Source organism: Betta splendens, chromosome 6 (genome assembly GCF_900634795.4).
Source record: "Betta splendens chromosome 6, fBetSpl5.4, whole genome shotgun sequence".
Lineage (NCBI taxonomy): Eukaryota > Metazoa > Chordata > Actinopteri > Anabantiformes > Osphronemidae > Betta > Betta splendens.
The window spans coordinates 16,856,801-16,872,278 of NC_040886.2; the positions used below are offsets into that span (position 1 = coordinate 16,856,801).

Consider the following 15,478-nt stretch of genomic DNA (forward strand, 5'->3'; position numbering starts at 1 on the left):
TGTGCCTTTGTAACGGGATCCTTTTCCTCTGCAGGTGCGTGGAGCTGATCATCAACGAGCAGATGGGCAAATACAAGGCTCGTCTGAAGGACATCAGCAGCCTGGAGTTTGCAGAGACCAAAGCCAAGAGCAGACTGACCCACATCAGGAGGTCCATGGTAAGATGGGGCTGTAATAGTCATGTTGGTGCTACAGATGCTGACAGGAACCTCCCACTTCGGACGCCGAGGTGGAGGTTCCTCTCACCCATCACTACAGTTCTCAGCTCCCTGCAGCTGCCATGGCTCCATGGCAGGAGGTCATTCCTCTGTGTTCATTCACGTCTCCCATCGGCAGCGTTTGCTGTGCTTTTGTTGCACGGGCAAAAGCTGATGGACCTGTTCTAATGTAAACATGTGCAATCTCCACGTGTGCCTGATGACCTTCACCGCTCCCTAACCCTAATCTGTCCTTCCTTCCTCCCTCCCCCGACCCCTCCTTCCAGAAACCTGTACTAATTGCTGTTAGGTTTATGAGCATAAGCCGCTGTGCCACCCCGGTACGTACGTATGTATGCGTGTGCCCACCGTCCGTCCGTCACTGCGACCCGTCCACTCATGTGTCTGTAAATCACATCTGTCTGTACCTGCAGCGCTTGTTTACATTCAGACACTGTCTCATTGTCGCTGCAGAGAATTGTGACGTCGTTGTGTAATGTGGACTTCAGCAGGTACAGAGTAGAGTCAGGGTGTGACGTTGTGTGATCAGCTGGTTGCTTTTATGACTGTAATTAGCAAATTATATGAATTCTATCTGTGTGGCCACTTTATTAGGTACATAGCTACAGCGATGCTTCCTAAGACTAAGGGACTTTTTGCACAGTGTAGCTTCTGCCAGACTGTAGTTGTGTCTTTGACGTCTGTCTGAGGTGGACGCTCACATCAGCTCCACTGACCTTTCTGTTTCTGCTTCACATTTGAATAACATGCAGCCTAACACAGCTAAACTTAAGGTACGATACTACGTGTTGAGTGTGTGTGCGTGCGTGTGTGTGTGTACGTGCGTGTGTGCGCGTGTGTGTCTGTCTGCGTGTGTGTAGGTGTATGTGTGTATGTGTGTGTGTGCGTAGTGCGTGCATGCGTTTCTGTGTATGTGTGCGTGTGTGTGTGTGTAGGTCTATGTGTGTGTGTGTGTGTGTGTGTGTGTGTGTGTGCGTGTGTTTCTGTGTGTGCGTGTGTGTGTGTGCGCGTGTGTTTCTGTGTGTGTGTGTGTGTGCGCGTGTGTGTCTGTGTGCGTGTGTGTGCATGTGTGTCTGTGTGCGTGTGTTTCTGTGCGTGTGTGTGTGTGTGCGTGTGTCTGTTTCTGTGTGTGTGTGCGTGTGTGTCTCTGTGCGTGTGTGTGTGTGTAGGTCTATGTGTGTGTGTGTGTGTGTGTGTGTGTGTGTGTGTGTGCGTGTGTTTCTGTGTGTGTGTGTGTGTGTGTGTGTGTGTGTGCGTGTGTGTGCGTGTGTGTGTGTGTGTGTGTGTGTGTGTGTGTGTGTGTGTGTGCGTGTGTGGTGCATGCATGCGTGTGTGTGTGTGTGTGTGTGTGTCTGTGTGCGTGTGTGTGTGTGCGTGTGTGTGTGTGTGTGTGTGTGTGTGTGTGCGTGTGTGTGCGTGTGTCTGTTTCTGTGTGTGCGTGTGTGTGTGTGCGTGTGTTTCTGTGTGCGTGTGTGTGTGTGCGTGTGTCTGTTTCTGTGTGTGCGTGTGTGCGTGTGTGTGTGTGTGTGTGTGCGTGTGTTTCTGGGTGTGTGTGTGTGTGTGTGTGTGTGTGTGTGCGTGTGTCTGTTTCTGTGTGTGCATGTGTGTGTGTGCGTGTGTTTCTGTGTGCGTGTGTGTGTGTGCGTGTGTCTGTTTCTGTGTGTGCGTGTGTGCGTGTGTGTGTGTGTGTGTGTGTGTGTGTGTATGTGTGTGTGTGCGTGCGTGTGCTTGTGTGAGTACGTGTGGACACTGTATCTCACAGTTTAGCAGTGGTGTTGCTCCGTCCTGTTTGGTCCGTCCTCTGTCTGAGCTCCGCGCTGTCGCTGTTTGCTGGTCACACTCTGACTCCTTGCGTTCTGTGTGAATCCCTCAGGGCAAAAGTCGCGTTCGTCCGAGCGGCAGCCACGCGTCCTCGCCCCCGCTCAGCCCCAAAGCGCCCCCCGTGGTGGACGGAGAGAGCGCGGCGGGAGCAGGAGCAGGAGAGGACGCGGCGGAGGGCGGCCCCAACGAGCAGCAGCAGCTGGCGATGCAGCAGGAGGAGCGCATCCTCACGGAGCAGATCGAGAGTCTGCAGAAGGAGAAGTATGACGTCGCCTCCACGCATGACCAGCTGAGAAAGCCAACGCTCACGCACAGCAGCGGCCGCGGGGCTTTTCTCTGCATCGAGCTAAAAACTCAAAATTATTTCCTGTTACGCTGTTCATTTAAATGCGGCGGTTTAAATGTAAACGACCTGATGTGAAGAATTTGCATAAAGCATCAGACAACGTCTGTGTGTCGACAGGGAGGAGCTGACATATGAGATGCTCATCCTGGAGCCGCGGGCGTCCGACGATGAGACGCCCGAGTCCGAGGCCTCCATCGGCACCGCCGACAGCTCGGAAAACATCACCATGGAGCTGGAGGGGGCGACCTGCGACCCCTCCGGTGTGTTTCTACACCCCCCCCCCATCTTAACTGTTCAGTTAATGGTATTGGTTTTAATCAGGATCTGTCCTCGCCACAGATCATGGCACCGGTCGCTCCAGGAAGTCGGACCAGAGCAGGCGGCCTCTCAGACGCCAGCCCGACTCCCAGGACTCCGCAGACTCCGCCTCCAGCGTCTCCTCCTCCTGCCACCCCTCCTCCTCCTTCTCCCCCAACGCCTCCGGCTCTCCGTCGCCCCACTACCGCTTTCGCTCCTCCTCCTCCGGGCCTCTGCTGACCTCCTGCGGGCTGGGGGCCCCGCTGGCCGAGGCCGAGGGCGGCCCCAGAGCCGGCAAGACGCGGCACCGGCTCCGGCTGAGCCGCAGCTCGCCGCGCGAGCCCTCGGGCGGCCACCGCAGGGATTCGGACTTCAGCTCAGGGCCGCAGCCGCTGGTTCTGTACGGCAGCAACGAGTTCATGGTGTGAAGCAGAGGAGGGAAGGAGCCCAGTCTGCAGAACACAGAGGAGGGAGTGCACACCCCCCTCCTCCCCCGAGCAGTCGAACCCGGACTGACGTCGGACCCCCGCTGGAGCATCGGGGGCCGCTAGGGAAGGAACGGAGGCCCGGCAGAACCCACCCACGCCTGCAAAGCCTCATTTCACAGCGCTCGTCTCTATGTTTCAGCATGTGGGCAGTCGGGTGAAGCCACCCAGAAGAAATGTAGCCATACAGAGCGATAGCAGACGAAGCAGCGCCGAGCTACGTCTGCTTTCCACGTTTACACAGGACACCAGCCAAGAGCCTGCATGCTTCTCCGTCACACTGTTTCCTATCAGTCTGTAGAAACTGTACAGAAATGTGTATTATTATTATTATTATTATTACAGATGAAGACATGTACATAGAAACTCCAGTGCTGCTCGTGGGTCCTTCTCCTTTCAGTCGGTCTCCTTTTGCAGTGAAGTTCCACTTTTGTTTCTCTGTTGGTTTTGCTTTACGCTCCCTTAAGTTTCCGTCTTCTCACAAAGAGCGGGGCCCGTTTCGAGCGTCCTGGGGAACAGAAACTGAAGGAGAGCAGCGGCGCTGGGCTGCGTGCTGGGTTCCACGCGCACCGTACGCGGCCCGCGCTCACGGCGCCGGCGGCCGCCAGCGTTTCCGTCTGTGCTTTTCATGCGTTTCATTCAGAGACATCAGTGTTACTACGCCACGACTTGAATTTTTTTAATATATATTATTGCTGTATTAAAGGTGTTATTATTATTATCAACTTGTTTTCGGTGTTGATATTGAATTATGGTTTCTTCGTGCTGAAAGCCATTTTATTCTGCGCGCGTGCACACGCCTGAACGAATGAACCCTCACTGCCACCGCGTCGCGTGCCGTCGTCTCCACTCACACATACACCAGTGTTTCCCCTCATTGGAAAAGTGAAACGGTTGTGACTTGTAACGGCCTCGGTGGATCCGTGGGGGAACCTCCACCCGTCCACTGTGGGAGCGTCCACGTCCTGCCAGTCACCCGTTCCACAGTAGCTCCGCCTCCTCGCTCCTGCCTCTGTCTGTAACAAGTAGCATTTGACCTGTAAACACACGTAGCAGCTCACGTCCACATCTTTCCACATGATCCTGTCCTCCTTCTGTCTCTGTCCAGTGTGAAGATTCACTTTCCTGGTTTTACTCAGTAGCTTTACAGCAATGATGTCGCCGTAATAAAGCTGCAATATCTCCCCTCGCTCGCTGCGTCCGATGACTTTCGGGACACAGTCAGTGTCAGTCCTGATTTTCCCTGAAGCTGGAGGTCTCTCTCTTTAAGGACTGTGCTGATCTCTGTGTTGTCTTTCTTCCACTCAGAGATGAGCTGAAAGGATGTGACTAATTCCTGGTGAAATGTCGTTCAGGGGATGTTTAAAGGGACACGTCTATGTGGCAAAAACAAAAAAAACACACAAAAAAACGTGAATGTACCTGTCACTGGAAGGCATGCTGTGCTTTCTCTGGTTGTTTCTGTTCCTCTTTTATACACAGCGTATGTACTATTTATGATCATGCATTTGGAGTGTACATTGGTTTAAAAGATCCGTTATAAATGTGTTTATTAAAGGATATATTATCCTGCGTACGGTTCATTATCTACTACTAATCATGGCAGTGTTCCAACAGGCCACTCTCAGTCTGTCATGTTGTGCTACCAGCCAGAAAAGAAAATGTGCATCTTTTTGTTTGCATCTGGACACAGTTATGCATAAGGTGCATTTTGTGTTATTTCTTTTTTTATCGACACAAACATGTCTATGGTTGTAAGAAAAAAGGATTTTACTGGGGGAAATTCATCTGCTTAATAAAAAAGCAAAACTACAGGCAAAGAGAAATGAGTTGTGTCATTTTTTGGGTCACAGACAAAAATTGTCATGATTCCTGAGTTCTCAGAGAAATGTGTGGAGTCAGTTTTTCCAAGAGTCCACATCCGTCCGTCCGTCCAGCGCCTTGGAAGACGCTGGAACAGCTGGAACAGCTGGACGAGGCCTGTGACATCATCAGGGCAGCGCGGGCTCTGAGGTACAAGAACGGCTGTGAGGAACGGAATCCTCAGAACGAGCAGTGAGGTTCTTCGGAACCGGGTCCAAATGAGCACACACTCAAAAACCATCACACACTGTCCACTTGAACACAACTTGAATGAGCCTGAGTTTAGGTCTTTCCCTTATCTTTACCCGTTGCTATTAACAAGTTACACAATGTCCTGAAGATTTTACTAAACATTTCCTAAACAGAGTATTTAAATTATATAGTGTTTCCCCGTTTTTTTGACCTTCACCTATTTTAGGTTTGTTTGCGTTTTTGTGTGTCCATTGGTTTAACTGATTTTTCCAAACCTCTGGAAGAGTCTTGTTGCCACAACAAAGGCCGCCTTTCCCGTCATGCAGCGGGTCAGAAGTGAAACTAAACGAACACCGGGGAATGATCCGTGTTCACCGTCTTTGTTCACCTGCCGCCATATGTTGACGGGGGATCGACGAGGACGTGATACACCGGAACGGGGAAACACAACCAGTTTCTCTTTCACCAAAATGAAAGTAAAGTGGAGTCTAACGGGGTTTCTGTGTGTTTCAGGTGCTCTGGCCGTGAATCACCCGTTGGTCCCTCCCCGACGCGGATAAATACGGATTCACAGCTGACTTTGCGTGAGTGCGGTGTCAGGAATCAGCTGATCCACGTCCAGCTCTGACAAGGTGGGTTCATCCTCCACGCTGATGGTTGGCTACGATCAAATATCAACCACTGAACTTTTAGAGATTTAAAACATCACAGATGAATTTCATCTCTGCTACTTCCTACAGATGTCTGATAACAAGACTATCGTGTTCTTTGACTTGGAGACAACTGGATTAGGTAACGTCACCTTATGTTACTGTACAATACAATAATTGGATTAAGGTTTTCTCTCTTAAATATTCTTATTTTTATTTATTCTGTCTCATATGTAGACATCTACTGTTATCCAGTGTTTTGACTATTTTAATACTCAAACTATTTAAAACCTATTTAAAAATGATATGATAATTAATTATTATTAATGTAGGGATAATCTAAATTAGTATATAAACTTTGATTAATATGATGTTTCCCTTTACATTGTAGTGGAGTATAAGTATAAAACAACCAAAAACTAAAGTATTGAAATACTAGGGCATAAAATATAATTTGACAACATTATAATATATTAATATTTTTATCAAGCCAGTTTGACGGCTCCACCTGGAATCAGGTATGCGTCATTTATCAGGGCTATTAAGAGGGCGGTTCAGTTTTCATGTTGTTGGTGTCTAGTCGCATGCAGTCAGACGTGACACAGTCCATGAAATAGCCTGAGATTCAGTGAATCATTCATTACACGCTGAACCAAAGACGTCACACTGAGGTACACAAATTAACCGCAAACCAACTGTAATTTGTTTTCTTTGATCTATTTTTCCTTCCTTACAGACATTTAGTTACTTTGATACTTTAAATTCTGTACTTTGCCACGTTATATATGTGTGTGTGTGTGTGTGTGTGTGTGTGTGTGTGTGTGTGTGTGTGTGTGTGTGTGTGTGTGTGTGTGTGTGTGTGTATTTGTAATAAAAATGATCAGTGAGGCTTATATAATAAATTAGCATTATGTTACAGCTTATTAGTTGTGACATTGCATCCTTTGTCTTCTGCACTGAACTGCACTCAAATGTTTTCTGACTTTTTAAATAACTTCCCATCCCTCACCCCCTTCCAGACACTGCGGTTTGTGATCTTATCCAGCTGTCGGCCATTTGTGGAGAGAGGACCTTTAACGTGTACACTCTCCCCCGGCGCCCCCTCACTGCCAGCGCCAAGCAGGTCACCGGCTTCACCGTCAGTGATGACCACCTGTTCCTCCATGGGAACCCAGTGGCCACTACCCCTTTGGTGGAGGCTCTGACCTCATTCATCACCTTCCTCCGCTCCTTCCGTCATCCTGTGCTGCTCGCCGCCCACAGTGCAATGCGGTTTGATGCACCAGTAATTACAAGACTGATGCGGAACTGCTCCCTCCAGACGAAGTTCCAAGAGGTCGTGTATGGTTACGTAGACACCTTCGTGCTAAGCAAGAACCTCTTCCGTCTGCCGCGTTATTCTCAGGAGTATATGGTCCAGCACTTCCTGAAAAAGACCTACAATGCACACAATGCCATGGATGACGCCAGGATGCTGCAGGAGCTGTACAAGAGATGGAATCCCAACAAACTAAGTGTCTCACGATGTACCTATGATGCAAAAAGGGTGTTGTGAAAGAGCTGCAAAAACAAAAATATGCTTTTTAAAATATAAACTTATTTAAGTTTTAAGTGAATGACAGAATCTCTGACAGTCAGGCTGACAGTTGGTAACAGAATCATATTAAATTACAGATACCTTGCTGATGTGTCATGTTCATACTGTATAATGATTTACAGCTTGTAATTTAGGTTTTAGCTTTGTCTATTGTACTGTATTTGATAGGAAATGTTTTATTTTTGTCATTCCATCTGATGCAGCATGTTTTTTTCAGGAACCATTAAACTTCACTTTCTATGCTTGTTCTTATTGCTTATTCTTCTGTGAGAAACAGATTTAATGCACTTTTACTTTCTATTTAATGAAAACGAGGTGCTGTATCTGGGGCAGTTACTGGGAAGGTGTGCATTTAATTTTGTCCTGAAGGGGGCGACACGATCCCGACACCTCAAAATGTGACCTGAACTTTTTCGCAGAAGAAGAATCCGGTCTCGCCCAGATGCTTGAAGACTGTGGCGGGAAATCCGAGCTGGTCTTCGATCTGCCGGTTACTGCTGCGTTTCTCACGTTCTATGGACCAGGTGTGTGTTTGACTGAAGGTCAGGGTTTGAGGAGCTGCTGCTGACGCGATGCAGCAGTCGGTCTCGGACAGAGCTCACTTATCGGAGCCGCCGCTGGTTTTCTTTGACCTGGAGACAACCGGACTGGGTGAGATTAATGACTCATTATCTTCCCGTACGGTGCTTTTAATTAACTCGTGTATATTCTGTAATTCAAAGTGTCTTAGCACGACGACTACTACTATTACTACTACTACTGCTACTGCTGCTGCTACTACTACTACTACTACTACTATTACTACTACTACTACTATTACAGTAAAACACTAGTTGACATTTTAACTGCCAACAGCTTGCGTTCCAACCTATTTGTGTTTGATTTATTTTTACATTTTAGAACATTAGGTAGGCCTAGTTGTTATCGGTTCTGGTCGTAATATTAAATTGTCATGATTCCTGAGAGAGTTCTGTCATCATGATGAGCACGTTTATGCTGAGTACTTAGATGTATTTATATTGTTTAGGTTAGTTTTCACTGTTAAATTCAGCCTTGTTTGTTGCATTATATATATTTTCGGTGGCTCCTTGATAAACCAAATTGTTTAACAAATTGTTTAACATAATATAAAGAAATATTTTGCCAAATGATTATGTAATAAGTCCTAAAAATGGGTTTCAAAAGCCAGTGTTAAAACAAACCAAATGTTGCTCACATCGTTTTCATCTTCATTCATTTCCTATAAACCCACTAAATGCTGCGTGACTCCGGAGGCCTGAAACCTTATGACGCCACCGTATGCCACGATTTCACCAGGTCAGAGCTGTGAGATCATCCAGCTGGCTGCAGTGAGTGGAGGCCATTCCCTCAACCTCTACGTCATCCCCCGATGTCGAATGGAGCAGGGAGCAGCCAAAGTGACAGGTTTCAGGGTACGCAGACAAAAACTGTATCTCCATCGTCAGCTTGTCCTCACCAACTCCCTGCGCGAGGTCCTGGTGTCCTTCATAGCCTTCCTTCAAATGCTCGGACGTCCTCTTGTCATCGGGCACAACAGTCGGCGTTTTGACTGTCCTCTGCTGGTTCGAGCACTTCATGAACTGAACCTCAGAGCAGAGTTTGAGTCGTCCATCTCTGGCTGTGTTGACACCCTACCGTTGTCCCGGGAGATGCTGAAGGACCGTTGTCTTCAGAGTTTTCGACAGGAGAACCTGGTGAGGGAGCTAGTGGGTGTGAACTACAAGGCCCATGATGCTTTGGAAGATGTTCGGGCTTTACAAGCACTTTATCGCGTCCTCCAACCCTCTCCAGAGTTGGTCTGTAGGCATACTTTTAGCTTGGACACCATGGATAGCAAGCCAGCTGTGGCTTCTGGAAAAAAGGACAAAGTGCCCTGTAAAGCACAAGGACAGCGCCCCCTGTGGGAGCACCTCAGTCCGATGGTCAATATCACCGAAGGCAAAGCAAAGGACAAAGAATTACACATTTAATGTCAATAAATTATTAAACTTGGTTGGAATATTTGTACATATTTTCTTAAAACCAAACAGGGCAACACAGTGGACTCTTGCATCTTTGCCTCTTTATTCCACATACAGGAAGTTTGTGAACTTCCTCCTGACTCTTAAAAAATGTGCTTTCATTGGCACAGAATCATAGGCTCGTGGATCAGATTGGACATTGTTGACCATACACTCGTCACTGGAGAAACTGTTGGTTTATTTGTAATTTTGCTTGTTTCAAGAAGTAGTTTTATTGGAGACTAAGAAAGTTGCTAATAAATGAATTGTATATAATTTTCGTGATGTTTTTATCTTCAGGTGTTTAAACAGTGAGTATAGAAAGATTATCCCAAACAGTGTAGTAACGGAACAAGGCTTTATTCAACCACTTTTACATATAGGACACGTTTACTGTAGTTCCATGCTACAGCATCACCATATTCAAAAATGCAAATCCATGCCTAATATTCCAAGACACATTAGGAATAGATAAAGGAAACAAAGTGAGACACTGGTCTTTATGTCTTAAAGAAAACTAAAAATTAAATAACTCCTGTGCAAAGGCCTCAACGTACAGTAGTAAAACTTGGGTGCTTTAAAACTAGATCAGTAACTAATGTTCAAACAAAAAAAAGATGCAGATTCAAAATGTGACTTCTACGGGAAAAAACACTTGGACTATGACAGGTTTTTAGCAAAATAGCTGGAGGCTCTGCACGTTCAGACACATGAATTGGAGGTAATGGTACAAAAAGATGTAGTCATTTCTTTACTAAGCCCCTGTTATCCCTTATTATTCTTTGATTTGACCAGGTTAAACAGTAAAGACTGAAATCATCAGTGGTAGGATGGCAGGCTGATAAAGCATTCATTAAATATTTCAATCAAGATAGACTACAAAAAAACTATTACAACAACAATCTGGGTTGACCCATGTATGAACTGGGATAATATGCAGTACATGCTGACATTATGTACAAACGTGTTAGACAGTACCAGGTAAGCTGTTATAACCTGTACTGTTGATCCAAATTCTTAGTATACTGTACATGGTTTTTCTGTAATACTCAAACTGAATGCAGCAAAGTGTTAAAGCACTACAAGATGTGGGGGAGTTAGCTTTTAAATTATAAGTTGGCATTGTAACCGATCTGTGTCCCTGGCTTCCATGCAGGCTTCTAGTTGTCCGCTCCTCTTGTGTATTAGTTTCTTAACCGTCCGATTTAAGCACAGCTTGGGAACTTCACAGGCCATAAACATGCGTTGTTAACAGTTAAAAGCAGCAACACTCAGCAGGGAAAATCCAGTTGAGGACATCCCTCTTCAGTATTATTGCTGCCAGTTAAACATGCACAGGCATCTCAGTATTACACTACATAATATCTCTTTGGATATTTAATCAGGTTAAAATGATAAAATGGGGGGTTGACCCCCCCATAGAACTGCTGGCTCATAAACAGACATGCTGAGTTTGCTGGTTGTATGAGTCTTGTTTATGTGGTACCTTTTTATTTTAATCGGAAAAATAATCTATAGCTGTATATAGAATAAAGGGTAAAAATATCCACAACACTAAATGACTTCATCGTAAAGTCTTATCAGCAGCAGTAAATCACTTTAGTGGTTATGTTGGAACTTCCTATCACATATCTCTGCAGACAGACTGCTCTGTTGTCATAAAGTTATAGGCCTTCACATGTAAACTTCCTCTCCAGAGCAGCTCATACTGTAAATGTTTCATAAGAGGCTGTTGTGCCATCCCAGCTCCAGTTTCCAAGAAGACAGATCTTACTTGACGTGTTTGCTATTTAAAGTTCAGGAAAACAATTGGGTTCTTCAACAAGTGAGGGTCACGCGATCTAATCTAGTGTTGTGTGTACTTTATAGTCTCAGATCTGCACTCGGTTTATTATTTATGAGGTCCTAGTTAAAGTGCCGTCTAAAGCAGTGAAGGTGATGTTCAGTTATTATTGATGTGTTAAAGAGTGGTTGGAACTGTATGATATCAAGTTTAACCATTTCCTTTAAGAATGAATTGCTGGACTGTGTAAGATTAAGTTGTGTGTACTGAGTAAACAGACATTTTAGTGCATTTAGTTGCTAGTCTTCGTATGTGTGCAGCACCTAAGAAGAATTTGGATGAATTCTCCCTTCTTCAAAGTGAAGGATGAGAAGTTGTACTTGCACCACTACAGATAAAAAAGACTCCAAAAGAATCCAAGTAAATGGTGCTGGACTTTAAAGCTAAACATTACTGTGGCTGGTGTTCAGACGTTGGGTTTGGGCCTGGCAGGTACTCGCATACCAAGTCTGAAAGCTTCTTTAGCAAATTACCTACTGAAAAGAGTTTGATCCATAACACACCGTAGACCTTGCTGAGACAACCCAGAGAAGTAACAAACCGTTAGTGTGAAGATTTCACACAGTCACGGTCTCTCTACAGGAGGCAGCAGGCACGAAACATGGTCATCCTGGTCGGAGAGGTAACGTGCAGGGAGACGCACTCGTTGGCCGACACAAACAGAACGGTGCCCTGTCTCAGGCTGACGTCGGAGAGAGCAGCGGCGGAGGTCGCCGTGGCCTCCCCCTCGATGACCAGGAGGATGCTAGCGCTGTCGACCGGAGCCACGGTGTACTGCTTCACTGAGGCTGGGATCTGCACGACCGATCAGACAGAACACGGGGGAGCGTTTAAACATATGTAAGTTACTAATTATTTATTCTGTGACTGCCTATCATCTAGTAAAGTGGAGTTTCACACCTGTATCCTCATGACCGTAAAGTCTGGCACTGGGGGGTCATACAGTGACACACACGGGTCTGCGGCGTCCTGGACAGACGGGAAGATTTTGGAGCTGGCAGAAGCAGGGCTGTAGCTCAGCATTTCACACAGCGTGTTGACGTCGATGTATTTTGGTGTGAGACCAGCTCTCACTGTGTTGTCTGAGCAGGCCATGCATTCGATGCAATCTGTTTGGAGGAACCCGTAGATATTAGAAGAGCATTAGTAGACAACGATAAAGACCTCCTGAGTGAACAAAAAGCACCTACTGACCTCCATAGAGGTATGCGTGAGGTTCGTTGGCTCCCAGGAACATGGCCTGTCCTGGTTCCAGGACCACGTAGTTGAGGAAGTAGATGGAGAAACAGCCAATGTCTCCGGGATACTGGGAGTGAAGACGGAGCAACAGGTCCCCGTTGCTGCTTGACGTCTCCTTCCCTGCTGCTCCTGCACAGGTCAAACCAGTCATTATGTCAATAAAACGTGTTTAAGTAAATGCTTCCTGTAAATCTGTTTTGAAGCACTGGAAAAAGTTGGTACCACCTGGAGGCAGAAAAATTAGACAAGTGACATATTCAAGAGAATAACACCCTTCTCCGATGCAGCAACTGATAGCAGAGATTTTCTAAATGCAAACAGAAAAACTTGAAACCAATTTTTAATTTTGTTGAAATTTAAGATAAGGGTTCTTGTACATTATAGAGGTCTGTGCTCAATGTACATAAAACGGCTAGAATCTTCTTAAAGGATGCTGGCAGTGAACAACCTACCTCGCCATCAGCTATTAGTCTAATGCTTTTTAAGTGTTATGGTGTTTGAGTTTGTGCCACTAATGGTTACAGCTCACTTTGTAACCCAGTGGTACTCCATACTAGGCTGACGGGTTATAGAGTAATGGTCACAAGGTAACTACAAATCCTGCATGTGGTTTAATGGATTCTATAGCCTAAAATTCAAAATATAAAACTAGAATATTTTGTATTGCGATCTAGTGACTAGCTTCTTTTCTATGTCCTCACCCTCATCAGTGACTCTCTTCACCAGCATGTTGAGCTGGTCTACGAAGACCTTCTTCTCACAGTTCATCAGTCTGGTAAAGCACTTTTTCAGCGCCTGGCTTGTACGAACTGCGTCTCCCACACTGCACCGCAGCTCTTCTGCTGCTTCGTTGCCCACGAGAGCGTGGAATTCTGGGACACCTGATGGATGTAGATACGCAGAAAACTAGGAATCAATTTTTCCTTGATTTAATCTCCAAAATACTTTTGTAGGCAAAGTAATATCCCATTATGACCCAGTGGGACTCACATTTAAGAAAACCTAGGATCTCCTCCACTGGTCTGAAGCCACAGAGGCCCTGGAAGCGGGTGAGGGCAATAGCCATCTCCGGTTTGTGGTTGTTGTCTGGATAATGCTCCGGAAATTGAGCATGGAGACGAGCAGCTAAGTCCTGACCAAACCACAGGGAGAAAAGGAATAGGATGAGTAATGAGGGCGGGCAGGGCGGGTGCATGCACTGTGTACAGTAGGTGTGTATTCACTCACCCTGTTGGGGTGGGCCTGTATGGATAAAGCAGTGTTGACAGAAAGGACTTTAAAGAGGAAGGGTAGCTGACCCTGGAAGGTGTCTTTGACCTTAGAACCCAAGCAGGCAGGGAAGTGGGCAATCCATTGGCCCAGTGTGGTTTGTGCGATCCTGTTGTCTTTAATCTGGGCATCTCCTTTTGGGTGAGCACCCATCCACAGCTGGAAGACATCACATTATGTGGAGTCAGTCATTTTACTTAGTGGGTGTAAGCGTGGACGGATTCCGAGTCTGGCTGGAAACTAAGGGTGTGTACTAATGAAGTACTAATAAATACAACTCTAAAATACTGTCTTCATTAGTAGTCATGACGACAAGAAAATGTCACTGTCATGACCTGAACTACTGACCTTTGCAGTGAAGTCAGCAGAGCTGCTGTAGCTAAATAAAGCAAGACTTGAAAGGCATGGAGAGAACATGTCGCCCTGCCAACATGGAGTCCCGTGCTTCGCTGCAGCTGGTTGGGACCCTGTATTGACAGTATTGTCTTACCAGACTCAGGGACCAGTACGGTACTCTGGAAGTACTCAGTAATGACCTTACCTCTGCATAGGGCTTGCCTTCCTCTATGACAGCCACTGGGTCCCCACCGACCACCAGCTTGGCCACCTCGCTGTCCAGCCCAATCTTTCCCCATGCATAATTTTGCACAGCACAGGTCAGGGGAAACACTGAGACGTAAATGAAATGGGTGTATGAATATTTTAAATGAAAAAGTCACAACAAATATAGATGAGACAATTACAATACATCATTGTAAACACGTACACTATTAATATAATATTATAACATTATTATTAGAAACGACCGGGAGAATTTAAGTCAGCTAAATGCATCTAGTCTATCTACATGGTTTAAAACAGGAGAGGAAGAACAGCTACGGCTGCATTGTTTGACAGTGCTCCGTGTCAGCAGAAACACGGTAAGCCGGTTGTTACGCCTCCGAGGGAGTCAATGGCTGAATCCTACACTCCGTCTGTAGCTGCGGGCTTTTACAAGGCGATCAACATGCTTCGGTGTTTTACACTAATGCGAACCGCGCTGCTTCGACAGCATCCCGTTAAAGAAGCAAAACGCCGGCTGAAATAATCATGTGGATGTTCGCTAACTAGTGGCTATTAAAACACGCGAACTCATGTTAATTATCTCTGTCGGGTACAGTGTCATGTATATGAACATAAGCAGCCATAACCTCTTCACAGATGAGGATTTAATCGGGTTCAAGGGATTCTCACTCACCTCTCACTTCCTCCATGACTACCTCGTCCGATGTCCGCCGCCAGTGACGTCACGAGCTGCGCGAGGAATGTTTTTACTCTAACGTTCATAAAAGTAACAAAAAATTGTATTGCTTTTGCTAAAATGCTATTATAAATTCTAAATATAAACAAAAACCTGCTATTTGAAATTTAGTCTACATGTTTAAGAAAGAAATATGTTTTTGGTTTGGCGACGCTTTCTTAGAAAAGCAAAGCATGCACAATATGTATCTTTATTTAAAATTTAATGTATACATCCAGGACAATCAGCAAATCAAATAACAAATGCGTCGGGTTTAGTCAAGTTTCTTCTGTCGTCCTTGATCAGGGTAATGTCAACCATTAAAATAAACAAATATAGAATATTATTGTATTTTATT

The 15,478-nt window shown here is 45.8% G+C and overlaps 3 protein-coding genes across 14 annotated transcripts in view; 2 read left to right on the forward strand and 1 right to left on the reverse strand.

Moving 5' to 3' along the window:
- LOC114856831 (unconventional myosin-IXAa-like) overlaps positions 1–4,993 on the forward strand; it is a 70,005-nt gene extending 65,012 nt beyond the window's left edge. For 7 of the 11 annotated variants that reach the window (XM_029152604.2, XM_029152607.2, XM_029152611.2 and 4 more), the window contains 6 exons: positions 35–158; positions 485–538; positions 971–991; positions 2,092–2,300; positions 2,503–2,645; positions 2,725–4,993. In XM_029152604.2, coding sequence (XP_029008437.1) covers positions 35–158; positions 485–538; positions 971–991; positions 2,092–2,300; positions 2,503–2,645; positions 2,725–3,110 — 937 coding nt within the window. In that variant the 3' untranslated portion in view covers positions 3,111–4,993. The remainder of the gene's footprint in view (positions 1–34; positions 159–484; positions 539–970; positions 992–2,091; positions 2,301–2,502; positions 2,646–2,724) is intronic. The other 4 variants (XM_029152609.2, XM_029152610.2, XM_029152613.2 and 1 more) reach the window with 2 other exon arrangements.
- Positions 4,994–7,883: 2,890 nt separating this feature from the next.
- On the forward strand, positions 7,884–9,766 carry LOC114857698 (protein PML-like). 2 transcript variants are annotated; one of them, XM_029154449.3, is made up of 2 exons: positions 7,884–8,120; positions 8,787–9,766. In XM_029154449.3, the coding sequence occupies exons 1-2, from the start codon at positions 8,042–8,044 to the stop codon at positions 9,458–9,460; spliced, it is 753 nt and encodes a 250-aa protein (XP_029010282.1). In that variant the 5' UTR covers positions 7,884–8,041; the 3' UTR covers positions 9,461–9,766. The 2 variants fall into 2 exon arrangements, with proteins under 2 accessions (XP_029010282.1, XP_029010283.1); XM_029154450.3 differs by having other exon boundaries at positions 7,932–8,120; positions 8,744–9,766.
- Positions 9,767–9,834: 68 nt separating this feature from the next.
- mpi (mannose phosphate isomerase) lies at positions 9,835–15,201 on the reverse strand. Its single transcript, XM_029154448.3, has 8 exons — positions 15,079–15,201; positions 14,383–14,510; positions 13,800–14,000; positions 13,563–13,704; positions 13,274–13,453; positions 12,528–12,701; positions 12,234–12,442; positions 9,835–12,128 (listed from the first exon to the last, which is right to left on the reverse strand). Exons 1-8 carry the CDS (start codon positions 15,092–15,094, stop codon positions 11,910–11,912), a joined length of 1,269 nt encoding a protein of 422 aa, XP_029010281.1. The 5' UTR covers positions 15,095–15,201; the 3' UTR covers positions 9,835–11,909.
- Between the last annotated feature and the right edge of the window lie 277 nt (positions 15,202–15,478).